Source organism: Hirundo rustica, chromosome 6 (assembly GCF_015227805.2).
Source record: "Hirundo rustica isolate bHirRus1 chromosome 6, bHirRus1.pri.v3, whole genome shotgun sequence".
Lineage (NCBI taxonomy): Eukaryota > Metazoa > Chordata > Aves > Passeriformes > Hirundinidae > Hirundo > Hirundo rustica.
The window spans coordinates 45,866,599-45,880,927 of NC_053455.1; the positions used below are offsets into that span (position 1 = coordinate 45,866,599).

The following is a 14,329-nucleotide window of genomic DNA, read 5'->3' on the forward strand; positions in this document are numbered from 1 at the left end:
AAGGGAGGCTGGATAAGGGAGGCTTGGAAGATAAGGAAGGAACCTCTGAGGTATGGCTCAGGAATTGCCCTAGGCTGACAGTGGCTATTAGTTGGCAGATGTCTTCAGGGAAGTCTTCTCTTTGCTTGCCCTGCTGTAACTCTTCCTTCACCAGCCATTCAGAGCCACTGTTGAGGGCGGGATTCTGGGCTAGACAAACTCTGCTGTGACCCATTGCACAATTTTTTTATGATGGAAATCAACAGCTCAAGATGCAGAGATTGTCCTCAACCAAGGTTAGGTGTGGAAATTGATTCTTACTGGTGCTGACCTTTTCCTGCCAGAAGGGACCTGGAAAAACTAATCCTGACAAGAAGTTATGGTAACAACCACTGGTGTTGTCACTGGAGGTGGCTTGACTTCATCTCTCTGGCAGAGCCTGGCAGGTTTGCCTGACCAAAAGCACTAGCTGCCTGTACATATCTTCTCTGCCTTTGCCCCCTGTGCTAGGAAAGCTTGGTTCTTCCCAAGCTGATCTTTCTGCACTTAAACCAGCTCTGCTTGCCTCGCTTTTGGATACCAGTCCCCAGTTGTGGTACTCCAAAGACCTCAGCCTCTATCAGAGTGGTCCTTCCGTGATGTTGTGCATCGTGCTGAAGATGCTGCCCCGGTCCTTTGCAGTGATGCTCTGTAACTAGGGAAGGGATGACAGCACTTGTTCACACTGAGATCTGCTTTGTGCCCCACCTGCCCCACACAGTGCCCTTACAAACAGGGACAAGACAGGGAGAACTTTCTCAGTCACAAGCTTCTGGAAGAGAAGTCCATCAGAGCTGCAGTGTATTTTGCTTCCTGGGGGTCTCTTTTATTTGCTGCTTTGTTCCTCTATAAGAGCTGTCTCACCATTGAAAAAGGCACATCTGGCTTGAAGCCACTTGAAGCAGCTTGGACAAGAGACTTCCTGCTCTGAACATTGAATTAATGGGCTTGGTCTTTTACACGAGTGAAATCCTTTCAGACCTTTGTCCACGTCAGGCTCCCAGCTCTTCTAGTTAAGAGGCTTTTAACTCAGCCAGTGTTTGGGAGCTACAGTGCAGCTGGGCTTTTGATAAAATGAGGAAATACTAGAGGTAGGGATGTAATGGGTTGGATTTCAGCTTCAAAAAAATGTCTCTGAGAGAGAACAGAACATCCTCCTTGCACCACCTTTTGTTTGCTGCAGCAAAGCTGCGGAGACGTCAGTTGCGTGGGCTGCTCTAGAACTGATGAAGCTGATAATAAGAAAGTAAGATCATCTTTACTTCTGGGGTCCTCAGTGTCTCTTAGGCAGCTAGAAGGATGTTTTAGAAAACATTGCTTACTTGTGCCTTTTCTTATTCTGGCTATTTTCTGCAATCCTGTCATGGTTCTTGCTTTGAAATCCCTTTTGCTTTCCACCCCTCCTGTTGTCTGGAACAGGGTGCTGCTTGTACTGGGGCTCCATCTTTGCAAAAGGAATGGGTCTGGAAAAAACCTTCAGGAAGGTGGCCTGTAGAAGCCAATAAATATCATTCATCAATGTGGCTGTTATTCCTCACCATAATCTTGTTATAATAATCCTGTAAAATCTAGGAGGCATAAGATATTTGGGTTTCTTTTGTTTTTCTTTCAAGGCCAGGTTTGCCACTTTTACCTGAATATGAAAGGTAAGCTGGTGTTCTTTTTGACTTCTTTACTACTCAGACACACAGACTTACCATCAGAAGCAAACTGACTGTCCAGCTAATGCATAGCATCTAACTTTAGTCTCCAAATTTTCCTGTGTCGGCTCCATAACACAAAAAATGCTTGGTAGGAGGGTTTGTTTGAGAAAAACATGGTCTGCCTTCTTAGTTTTTTACACTTTCTTCCTTTCTTTCCTCTGCTGTATTCCCCAAAGCTTGGGTCCGACTCTGTGTCCAGTGCTAGCCAGGGATGTTTACTTGGCTAGAAACATATGATTGTACCCATTTACAGGTAATCTTCTGCAGAGTTTAGTGTCATTTGAGCAGATATTTATTTGAAACAGAGGTGCCCTGGAAAAACACCGATTTGAAAGGGGGAATGAAGCGTTCTGCTTGTTCTGTGAAGCAGAACCACCCGCTGGCTCGCGGACCAGCAGTAATAAACGGAGTCAGGGAGCGTGGGGCATAATTGCCTTCTCCTTTGTGTCAGCTTCCAATCGCTCTCGCATGTGACATTCTTCCTGGCCATCAAGTTCTTTATCCTCCCATTGTACCAAGAGTGCAAACAGAATTAGTTTGTTTGTTATCGTGGCATCTGTATGTGGCTTTTAATTTCTTGAAGGTTAAAAAAACCCAACCCTCAAGCCCTCTTTGTCCAGCACTGTTTAAATCTCCTCTCAGCCTGCTTGCACAGCTCACTGCTGCCCTGCAATGCAGAAAACAGGTCTGCAGAAGGAGAGATCTAAATCAAATCAGTGCAACAAGGCTTCAAAAATGTGGTGGTGTTGCTGAAGAGAAGCTATCTGGAGAAGGTGTCTGATTCCATGAGATCAGTAAGTCAGAAGGTGGCTTGGTGTAGGGATGCATTGGAGGCATTTTTACAGTCACTGTGCTAAGCTTAAATGGGTGCTCCCATTCCTTTTTGCTTTAGGTCCTTTTTAGTGATGGGAAATATTTTCTTTGGCTTCTGAAATGTCTCCATAGTTTTGTGGTTTCCTTCCTATAAAGGTGAATGTTTCAGATTAAAATTCTGTTTGGCAGCTCATGAGTTCTCAAAACAGAGGCTTGAAGGCAAGGGGTCAGGAGTGCCTGGCTTATTAAATTTTTCCCAGTGTAGGAATTGTCTGACCTTTCTTTGTACTATAACAACATTAAAAAAAAAAAATGGAGCTACTATTTGGAAAGTGTTAACAAGAAAATGTCAGAGGTAGACGGCCAGACAGAGGACCTGGCTGGGAGAGGGCTGGGAGAGATGTTTCTTCTTCTCTTTCTTCTGACACTTGCACAGATCAACTTCCTGTCTGCTCTCGTCCTGCTGTGGGTTTTTGCAGTTTTAATGCAGGTTTGGTGCTCAAAGGCGTGGTGCAAGAAAGCAACAAGAGAAGGAAAAGTACATTGCCAGAGGAACCAAGATCAGAGGGGAGCAGCTCGCAGTGTTTGAGCCCTGTCTTAGCTGATGTGGGACTATCACTGTGCTCCCATGCAGATTTATCTGTGTGCTTTAATACTCCCTTCCCACCCTCTTGTCTCTGCTGCAAATCTTCCCTTGGCACCTGGCTTTCAGCAGCAGAGAACTGGTACTGCACTGTGGGTCTGAGGCAGAGGAGCAGAGATGGCCACAGAGCCCCTGCTGGGTGCAGGGGGGTTACAGATGTGTGGAAGGCTTAGCTGCACCCCTGTTGGGTGCAGGGATTACCTACATGTGGTATGTCCCTGACACAAAGTCCCTTTCCCCTCTCTGCTCAGTTCACAGAACCATGGAATATTTTGGATTGGAGGGGACTTCAAAGGTTATTTTGTCCAGATCCAGATGCTGAATGTTGTTCTTTCAGACATCGATGCATTTAACTATATCATGTGTGGGCTGGAAGTGGAGGGTCACATTTGACTGGGTTTTCTCTGCTTCCTGCTCCACAGCTCTTCTGTTTGGCCCTGCCCTGGGGAAGAAGACTTTGAGAAGATGGAGAAACAGAGTGGCGTGCTCTTGGGATACATCCGCTGGGAAGGAAAAGAGGAAGGGGGTGAGGAGGATGGGGTGGCTCCTCGTGTTTCCCCTCCCAGCCAGGTGAGCAGACTGGAAGATGTGCAGGTGGAGATGCTTGAGAAGGCAAGGGAGCTCTTCCAGCTGTGTGACAAGGATGAGAAGGGTTTTATCACCAAGGTGGACATGCAGGTGAGGGTAAAAAAAATCTTCCTCTGTCCTGGGAGGATCTGTAAAGTCATGGGGGGCAAAACAGGGGACAATGTGGCATGCCTTCACTCTTGGCAAGTGTGGGTGTGCATGTGGCTTCTGTCTTATTCAGATTTCTGAGAACCAAAGTCTGGCACAGACAGCTGCTAGAAGCTAAAACTCCCAGGAGGGCCTCGCACCACCAGGGAATTCCTGAGACAAGTGGGACTGCAGTTCAAAATTTTTAAGGAATGCATGAAAAAAAAAAAGTCATAACTGTTCTTACAAACATCAAGCATGCATTTGATGGGAAATCTAGAGGGGAAAAAAATTCTTTGTTTTAATTTAAAAAATTTTAAAAAGCTTCCCCAAAAAAACTACATGACTACAATCATAGCTAAAGCCTAATCCAAAAACTCACCTTAGACCTGAGCTATAACTTTGCTCTAAAATTATGTGTTTTGCTGCTTTCTGTTAAAAAATGTACTTGTTAATAAAATACCTGTAGTTCTTAGTGTTTTGTTTCAAGGGTTTATCAGGAAGGTTGCATGTGGATTGTTTTTCTCCTGCCCCATCTCTCCCCACATCTATAAATAACACTTGACAGGTTCATGCCACTTTCAATATTGAGTCACTTTGCTTTGGGTTGTGTGATGCCTAATTTTTATAGTTACATTAATAACTATACACTACTGCATTAATACATTTTGGTTAAGTTTTTGTCTAAAGATGCATGTTTAATGGACAGTTACGAGGTTTTACCTTTCACCCCTTTGTTATTTGTTTCTTTGGGTGCCCCTCCACACTAGGTGCTCTGCACGTGTGTTATGAAGGGGAATTGTTTTGCTCGTTCATGCTGTGGGAGAAGTGATACAGTGCCAGCAGGCAGAAGGTGACAGAGGAAAGCTAACTCGCTGTCATGGACTGAACATTTCCTTTAGGATCTGCAAGAGCTTGGAGCTGAATCCAGATATCCTCTAGTCTGACCTCCCTCCCTGGCCAAAGACATGGAGCTGGCACCTGGTGTGCCCAGAGCTCTCCTGGGAGCAGCAGCGGTCACAGGAGGCTGGCAGTGCCACCTCTGAGCAGGAATGGGGGAGGCAGGCAGTGAGCTAGAGACTGTGATTCTGTAGTGGGGTGAGAAGCGGGATGAGCTTTCTCCGAGCAAAATAACCTGAAATTCCCTCTCTGAAGTCCTGGTTGAATCATCCAGTAATGGAAAAAGTCAGCGTATCAATGACTCCAGAGAGGTGTTTGTGTCCTCGCTCAGCTCTACTGGCAGACTGTCGCACCCTGGGCGGGATGCAGTGCCGAAAGGGCACATTGCTGTGGGCCAGAGCTGAGGATGGCAGGGACAGTCACAAGGGAGACTTGAGCTATGCCTCAAGCTTGTTTGTTCTTTTGTCTTTGCAGCGGCTCCAGAGTGAACTCCCCCTAACCCCTGAGCAGCTGGAGACTGTTTTTGACAGCTTGGAACAGAATAATAAAGGGTATCTGACACCTGTGGAGTTCAGCATGGGTCTAGGTAAGGACTGCGCAGGGGCGGGGCAGAGGAAGGAAAAAGCCCACCTGTGAGAGGATGTTTTTTGTTGGTAAGGAAGAAAGTGCAGTGGTTTTGCTGAAGCTGCACAATCTATGCAGGGCAATGCCCCATGCTCACGTGGACATCATTGGAGAAGATGGGTGTGTATTCCCCCCTCAAGGCTTTGTGCTGCCTTCTCCCACAGCTGTTCCCTGCCTACCACCTGGCAGAGCCAGCCACAGAACACCTCCTGCTGGAGAGGGTACATGATGCAAACTCTGCCTGGCTGTCTGATCAGTCGTTCATCTGCATGGAAATATGCCTCTTGGCAACTGTTCCCAGCTGCTAGCAGTGCTGTTCAAGGGCATTAGTAGAGTCCTGTTAGTAGGCTAGAACACTGGCTAACAAGCCTTTGTTGCCTTCTTACTGTCGTCTTTTCCAAACACTAGGAGAATGCTAATCTTTGACCAGAGTCCTCACCCAGCAGCACAGGTGCTCATCTGTCTTGTCAGCTCTTAGAAGATCTGCACTTGTCAGCACCTTCCTTGGACATGCAAAAGTGTTAAATGGATCAGGTCAAACCAAGTGAACACAGGTGATCTAGGGTTTTCAGAAGTGATGGAAGAGGCTCCTGAATTTTGCTGTCCTGACTGCTCCAATTGTTTGCTCCTGGCTTTCTCACAACTTGGGAGCGAGAGCCTTTTAATGCTGCAATTTGAATGGTCAGAAACAGCCACTGTAAGAGAAGTTGCAAAGATTTCTCCTAAATAAACCCAGTACACTGTGTCTTGGGCCAGCCCATCCAGGGGCTGTTTTATGCCACTGAGTGCCTGCTGACTACACTTGTTCCTGCCCTCTGCCTCTGTTGTTGGCTGGTTCCCCGTGCTTCTGGCAGAAACAAGGATCCTGTCAGGAGTGGGGACTTCCCAGTCCAGCACTGTGTTGTAGGTGACTGTGCACTATTTGGGCACCTTGACACCCACAGTGTTATAACACTCTGTGTTATGACTCGGTTATTCCCAAATCTCATTGTGAGAGGCATTTGTTGTATGGGCACAGCCTCAGGTGGGCACCATCAGGGCATCTGCCTCAGTGCCGTTGCTGGGAGAGGTAGGCAAGTTTTCTCTTTGTGTCAGGTACCACCCTATGTTGGCAGCCTGGCTCCATGGGACTTGCTCCAGTCTAGGCAAAACACTTTATTTCTGCGTTTCTTTTCTTTATGATTATTTTTTGTCTGGCATCACCAAAATCCTTTTCAGACTTTGCCCCGAGAGCTGGCCTGGCTGGCTTTCCTATGGAGTGTGCAGGGGCAAATCAAGGGAAAGCAGTTCAAGCTGCAATCACGTCTGCTTCTTGAGAGGGCTCCTTGCTCCTTCTAGGATATCAAAACTATCTTCAGATCATTCTCTACCTCAATTTTCCCATCTGTAAAAGAGCGATAATGAGACATAATGACTCTCTCTCTAAAGCAGACCTCAGAAGTGCCTAATCTAAACAATTCTCCTTCATTAACTGTCTAATCATCAGGTTTTAACTAAGTAGGGCCTGGATCTCCACACTGCAAGTTTTTTACAGCACATTTTAAGAGTGGGAGAGAAGCAGCTAAATTCTGGACTTAGGGAGGCAAGGAGAGGTAAAGTTGAGTCCTCTGAAGTATAATAACAGTGGATATTTTTTGCCTTAGAGTCGCTTCATGTTCTCATCTGTGCTCTGTGAACATCCTTGACTCCTGGTCTTGTAGCTGGGATATCATTTCTGCCTTCTGAACTGAGCAGATGTATTTTGGAAAGGAAGAGTAGCTGCTGCTGAAGGCCTGACCTCTGTATGAAGATGAAGGGCTGTGCTTTTGACAGGATTGCTTGATTTCTTTCTTTGAGAAGGATTTGTTCCCAGCACCAGTATTTCTCACATGCCTTGCATAGCAGGAGGTTCTCGTGGCATTAGTGTCTCAGCATGGAACAGGATCCGGAGAGCTGGAAGCCGTGGGACGGGGCAGGAGGAGGTGCTTGGAGGGCGAGTTCATTCTGTCCTGCACGCTCCTAGCAAGGGGCAGTCCTTGTTGCGCAGCGCTCGGCTGGCAGCAGCGGCGGCACACCGGGAGGGAGGGGTGAGGAGCCCCTCCTCTCCGTTTTTTAAGCCGAGCAGCTGCAGCATGGTGCTATTCGGGGCCGGCGAGTCCCGGCGGGAGCGTGTGGGATCGCTGGCGGCTGGGCCCGGAGCGCCGCTGTGTGGGAGCGCCGTGACCTCCCGCCGCACGCCTCCCGTGCCGGGAGCCCGGGGCCGGGCCGCTCCTGAGCTCGGCTGTGAGCAGAGACCCTGCCTGGGCTCCGAGACACTTGCAGTCCCGCTCAGGACGGCAGGACGGAGCCTCTTCGCCGAGCGGGAGCTGTATCCTACACCAGCAGCATGCACGAGGCTTCTCGGGGAGCTCCGTCAGGCTGCCGTGTAAATAGCAGCTTGTTCAATGACGTCCAGTTTGACTTTATTTATTCTTCTTCTCTTCGCCTTCCACCAGGAAAGTTAATAGGGATTGAATTGTGCCAAGCTGCTGGGAGAATGCATCACTCCAGACACGAGGAGACCTTTGAGTCAGGCTGGTCAGATGACTTGGACCCTGCAGATGGTGATGATGATGATGAAGAGAAACGATTCTGTTCCATGATGGAACAGCTTGGAGCAGCCCAGTTGTTTGAAGAGTAAGTAGGGGAGTGCATGGCATTGCTTCTACCCTGTTTTGGTCTTGCAGCACCAAAACTTCAAAGTACCAGAAAAGACCAAAGAGGTGAAGTGAGCTGCTTGTTCTCTGAAGCACTGCTTGGGCTCTCTGGACTGCTGCCTTGGGTTTTCGTACGCTTGGTAGCAAATGCAGGGCAGTCTGGGTTTTCTCATCAGGTACCAATTACTTTTAGCTCAGTGCTTTTCACAGTTTCCCAAATTCGAGTTCATAACACAGCTGTAAAATGGAACAGCTGGTGGCGTACAAGTCCAGCACAGACAGCAAATGAAAAGAAGCATGTGAGGGTTAGATGAGGTAAGGAAGATGAGTGTGCTCTCTGTTCCAAAATGGTGTGTGACCATTCACATATTTTTCAGACAATCAGTTTTAAGTGCCTCTATGAAGGATCTGTGTTCAAGGAGCTGCTTGGGACTGTGCTGATCTTGAAGAGTGTGAAAGGCTAAACTGGGCAAAGGAGTGCTCCTGTGAGCCTTGAAACTTGGTATTAATGCCTTTGCATGTAGCCCCAGTGGAGACTGCTGGCCCCAGTGTCATCCAGCCTTTTTTCAGGCTTTCCAACATGAGGCATTATGCATGCCTGGTGCTTACTGATGCACACCTGCAGGGCCTGGGGTGCCCAACTGCATCTTTGGCTGTACTTTCCAGGCTTCGTACTCCAGCTGTGTTGCCCTTTTGCAAGGAGCAGTCCAGGTTTGGGAAGGAGGTGGACAGGATTGGAGACAGAAGCTGAGAGTGGTGGAGTTTGCTGCTTTCAGAGACACATCTCTCACAGGACAGACTTTTTTCCCCCCCCCCTTTTTTTTTTTTTTTTCTTTTTTTTTTTTTCTTTGTTTTTTTTTCATTGTGATGCAAAGCACCTGCATGATTCAGTGATAAACAACTTCTGTCTGGAAGAAAATCTGGAAAGCTGTTACACTTCAAACAACAGGAAGACGCTGTGAAAGGCCATATTACCATTCTGGGAAAAGAGTCTCTGCTGTTTATAACTCTGCTTTGAGAAGCAGAAGTCCCCAAGTGGAATTATCTTGTGTTTTATTTTGACCACTTACTGGCAGTTTTATGCAAGGAGTTCAGTAGCTACTTCACGTCACATCTTTGTGCCAAACCAGCTGTTGTAAAGCAGTGATATCAAACAGAAGCTAATTGGGATGAGAGCAGGAGTCTAAAATATTTTCACTGCTTTCTCTAGAAAGAAATGGTTTCATTTCCTAACAGGACTCAATATGTTCTTTTATTTCAAATGTGAAGATTTGATGAAGTGCTATAACTTTTTAAACTTGGGGCAGAAAAAGAAGGTTGTCATGCAGTATTGGCAGAGGAAATCAAAAGCTGGTTTGTTTCACTTCTGTGTTTCCCCCAAAGAATACTAAGGGAGACAAATACATAGGCAAAGAAAAATAGCTATTTGTATACTGACTATAGGTATAATTAATGTGTATAATTATTCCTTTCAAGGCAGTTTTTTCAAAGTGTTTCATGATTTAAAAAAAAATGAAAAAGCTCTTCCCTAAAAAGAAACATGAAGTGATGTCTGCAGGCTTACAAGACACTTTGAGAATGAAGTTTCTGAGTCTGATGTTCAAGTTGCAATGAATTAAATGTCAAAGCAGTTTAATCATTATTGCAAGTTCAGAAAAAGATGTCTTTGGTTTTCCAGGGTTTCCTCCATTGTTATCCTGATATGACACTTGAGCAAATTCGCATCTTTTTTTGTGCCTCGGTTTCCAAACCTGTTAAAAAAAAAAAAAAAAAAAAAAAAAAAAAAAAAAAAAAAAAAAAAAAAGAGGAGTGTAGCAGGCACCAGTACACTCTGAGTGTAAGGAAAACAGCAGTGACATGTGCTAAACTCTGCGTGCTATAACAGTTTGACCATAACATACTGCAGATTTGCTGAATATTAATTTCTCCAAGTCTTGATGTAGACACCAAGTGTGTTATCGATGAATACCTGGAAAAGCAATCATTCCATGTCTTCTTCCTAGATTATTTTTCTTTTCTTCTTTCAGATGACTTCCTTTATTTTGACCTCACAATAGATCCCACTGCACATGCATGCCCTGTCACTGTCCAGTTTCCCTCTCTGCTGTAATGGTGTAACAGAGATAATCACAGGAGTATGGCAGTTTGTCCTGAGTGCATGTTGGAGCTGGAATGACAGTCCATAAAATGACACAGTATCTCTTTTGCTTTCCTTCTCTCTTGTATGCTTGCTCCAGCCCACATGAAATTCGGGAGCTCTGGGCTCGCCTGCGAAAGGAGCGTCCAGAGCTCTTATCCAATTTTGAAGAGTTTCTGTTGCGTGTTTCGTCGTACATAAAGGAGGTGAATCATGAGAAGGAGTCTATGGAACAAGCATTGAAGAGGTAAGGAGAGCATCATGGCCATTTGCTGCCAGGAGCCAGGTGATGCTTGGATCCTGCCTCAGATGCGAGGAGAGACTGGGTTACAGGATGCACCAATAAAAGAGAGATTTCTTGCTGTAATAAAATTACTCTGTCTTGGTCTGTTCCCATGGGTTTGCTCTGCAGCAATGCTCACCTATAATGTTCAATCTGGTTAAAATCCCACTCAGTGCCACACAGCTTTTAATAGGAATCTGTTTCCAGCCTCCTCTTTCCTTTCTGTCCTCTCTTTTTCTCTCCTGACCTGCATGCACTTGTGTTTTGTAGGAAGGAGTCAGATCATGATCGAGAAGTCAGGTGCCTTTATGAAGAAATGGAACAACAGATCAAAGCAGAAAGGGAGAGGCTGGTCTGCCAGGTACCTTCTCTCTCTCTCTCAGCTTGAAGGCAACCTTCCTTTGTTCTGAAGTAGAAGTGGTGGCTTGTCTGGCCAGGGAGCAGCTTTTACTGTGCTGGGTGTTGTGCACAGCTGTGTATTTTACATTTACCTCTGCAGGAAGCACTAAGGCATGACAAGAGTAACCTGCTCCAGAAGGAACTGCACAGCAAAGAGCAGGAGCTGGAGAAAATCCTCTACCGCCAGAAGAAGGTAGTGGGGTCCAAATCCTTTCTAACAAAGCACATCCCCCTCTGCTGTCTCTGCTCAGGCATTTTCTGAGGGAAAATGCTGTTCAGCTGCTGAGGGTTTGGCATGAGATAATTTGGCTCTAGCTAGTGAAGTCCTCTCCTGTCCCTGAAGGTGTTGAAATGGTTTGTCAGATAATTGGTTTGTATTCACATGTAATGCCGTTCTGTGGTTGTTTTGTTCATGGATTTTCTTATCCGCTTTGTGTTCTCTTGGCACAATCTTCTAATCAGTTGTACAATGCTGGCAAGGAAGGTGGGGTAAAATTTTGAAAGTTGTGAGTTTGAAGCTTTTTGTGGCTTGTAAGGAAGATGTGTATGACATAAAAAGAGCCAGATTTCTCTAGTTTTCATATTCTGAGTACTCCAAAATGACCCAGAGTGAACAGTTTTGTGTCACTTAGAGAGATGGTACGTATTGTGTACTTGCATTTGGGCACTTGATGACATGCTGATTAATCAGTCACGTAAAGGATCAAAGCAGAAGCTTTCCTGTAGCCTGCCATCCTTGGCATGGACATTTGTGTGGGATGGTCTTTCTCCTTGGCGTCTGAAGAACTGAGATGTGACCCCCACAGAAACAAGTCATGGCAGGTACCTGCAAGGTGCTGGAGACTGGGGCTATCCCAGTTGGATACCTAGCTGTGATGTGGATGAAACAGCACTTCTCTGAAATCACCAGCTCATTGTCCAGCAGCTGGAAAAGCCAGCACAACTGAAGTGCCATCAAGAAGGATATTTGAGAATAAGATAGAGGATGTTTTACCTGCTGCCCACACCTTTGATGTGCCTCAGTGTGTGCATTTCTGGTTTCCTCTAATTCCACTGTGTCCTTCTTGAATGTGAAGGTACAGAGTACAAATATTATTAAGAAAATGGAAAAAATTTCTTAGTAAGAGAAACCAGGAAAGTCTAGACTTTTAGGTTTTGGGGAGGAGACTGAGGGAAGATGCGCATGAGCTTTATGAAATCAGAAAAGTGATGGATAAGGTCCACACAAAACTGTTATTCCCTAAGTCCTGCAACAGTAAAGGTGAGGGGCACCCAGTGAGACCAGTATGAATTTGATTTAGAAGAACACGCTTCTTCATACAGAGGTGAGTGCTGGACTTTTGGCCACAAGAGGCAAGCAATATCAGCAGTTCAAAAATGAGTTGGACAAACAAGCGGACAATAGGCTTGTAAATATTCATTGAAAGGAAGAACAGTCAGGGATGTGGCCTCTAGCATCCCTAGTCCAGGGACCGTAGATGGGAGGAGTATATGAGGGGAATGGACCATAGTTAGGAGCTCTTCCTTTTGCTGAGGGTCAGAGCAGAGCACTTGGGCTGCACGGACACTTTGTGGTGCTCTTAACTCTGAGGCTTGTACTGAGCTGTGTGGATAATCGGGTCCCTCTTGTGGCATAAGACCAGTACTGTGCTATTCCACAGCATTGCTTGCGAGGACAGACCACATAAACGGGAGAGTTGTGTGATGGAGATTTTTTAGGGAGGGGCAGGTGTGCTCTATTTAAAGCCAGTTCCTTGGCTTATTGAAAAATCCGAAGGCGGTAAGCAGGGCTTGCTGGTTTTCAGTCTCAACTCCACTGCTCAGTAGTCTTGCTGAAATATTCCCCGGTGTCCACAGGACTGGAGGACTCCAGGCAGAGCTGGGTGTGGTTTGCTCTTCTAGCTTGAGTGAGGAGCGAGGTGAGGCTTGTGTTTCAAGGAACCTAGGAAAGGTCAGATCTGTTCATTCCTGCTCTTGACAGTTGTATGCTGGCAGAGAGCAGGGTAGCGAGACAAAAAGCATTTTATCTTCTGCCATGATGTGCTGCTTTATTTTTCTTTTGAGAGGGGAGAAAGTAGGCTGAGAGAAAAGGCAAGATGAAGGTGTAAATGTGGAGGCTGACTGCCACCTGCTCCACTGATCAGACCTGATTCCTGGTGTTTCTCTCTAGTTACAGGCATGGATTGCATGCTTTTCTTTTGGGGTGTAAGTTCTCAGATGGGTACTGCAGTTTCTTTGTAGCAGCAGCTTCAGCAGAGGGCCCTCTTTAGCTGGTATAGCTGGCTGGAAACTGCAGTGTCACTAAGATCCCTCTTGGAATGCCCTACTTGTCATCTGAGATGGGCAGCTTTGGTGGCTGCATCTTTCTGTGACTCTTTCCCAGACGATGCCAGCCATTTTAAGGAACTGAGCCACTGGCTGAGTATGTGGCAGCAGGCTTTAGCTTCCCAATCGGGCTTGTTAGTTGTGCTGAGGGGTTGTGCTACCTACAATGCAGCTGTGCCCCGGCAGCATTTAAATGGCATCTCTAGCCCAAAGTCCTGTCTCTAGCAGTAGTAAAAGCCACCCCATCGCTTCACTTTCCAGGTGCAGTGTGAGATGCCCCTAGCACCTCAATATATCCTCCTTTCAGCTGCCATGGGCTCAGGAAGCCCCAAACTATAGGATGCATTTCAACAATTCTGCTTAATTAGTCCTGACAGACACAACCCTGCTTCCACCCAAATTTTTCCACTCCTCCTTTGGACCCCCATTTGCACTGTGATTCCTGCAATGCCTGACAGCATCAGGCTCCTCCTGCTGCCTGAAACACTTCCTCAGCTGTTCCAAATTGCAGTGCTTGGTTTCCCAGTGCTGGCACGGTGAGAGAGAATTCTTTCCAGTTCACCTTCTCGATGCCACTGGTGGCTCTGTAGACTTAGGTTCGCTTTTACCCCTTCTGCCTCGTTGTTTGCATCTGCTTTTTTCATCTGCTTTTTCAGCATGTTTTTACAGTTGTGATTGTAGCACAAAACCCTTCCTCTGTGTTTAACCCCTCCTCCTCCTCCTGTCCCACTGCAGCTAGAACATCAGCTACAGTCGCTGAACTCGGAGCAGCTGGAGACCCGCGTGCAGAACGAAAGGCTCCGGCACCTGAATGAGAACCTGCTGGAAGAGCTGGAGAAAAGCAAGTGGGAGCTAGAGGCAGTGAAGGGGCAATTACAGAAGCTCCAGAAGGAGGCTCAGCTTGAGCAAGAACAGAAGGACAGGTGGGAAAAAACAGGAAAGGGGGGGGGTTGTTAGGGCAAAGACACGGACAGAGAAGGAAAGGTGGGCCAGCAGTTAAAGAATAAGTATCCCTAGTTAGGTACCTTGGTCTCATAGAAGAAACATCCCAATGGTCTTATGAGCTTAAACAGAGAGCGATATTCCTACCTTTTG

The 14,329-nt window shown here is 46.5% G+C and overlaps 1 protein-coding gene across 6 annotated transcripts in view; it reads left to right on the forward strand.

Moving 5' to 3' along the window:
• The window catches only part of CRACR2B (calcium release activated channel regulator 2B), a 45,775-nt gene that overhangs the window by 15,575 nt on the left and 15,871 nt on the right, over positions 1 to 14,329 (forward strand). For 5 of the 6 annotated variants that reach the window (XM_040067518.1, XM_040067521.2, XM_040067516.1 and 2 more), the window contains exons 2-8: positions 3,600 to 3,855; positions 5,266 to 5,377; positions 7,890 to 8,070; positions 10,328 to 10,474; positions 10,781 to 10,871; positions 11,010 to 11,102; positions 13,970 to 14,157. In XM_040067518.1, coding sequence (XP_039923452.1) covers positions 3,643 to 3,855; positions 5,266 to 5,377; positions 7,890 to 8,070; positions 10,328 to 10,474; positions 10,781 to 10,871; positions 11,010 to 11,102; positions 13,970 to 14,157 — 1,025 coding nt within the window. In that variant the 5' untranslated portion in view covers positions 3,600 to 3,642. Of the gene's footprint in view, positions 1 to 2,389; positions 2,516 to 3,599; positions 3,856 to 5,265; positions 5,378 to 7,889; positions 8,071 to 10,327; positions 10,475 to 10,780; positions 10,872 to 11,009; positions 11,103 to 13,969; positions 14,158 to 14,329 lie in introns of those variants that run through there. The other variant, XM_040067520.2, reaches the window with a different exon arrangement.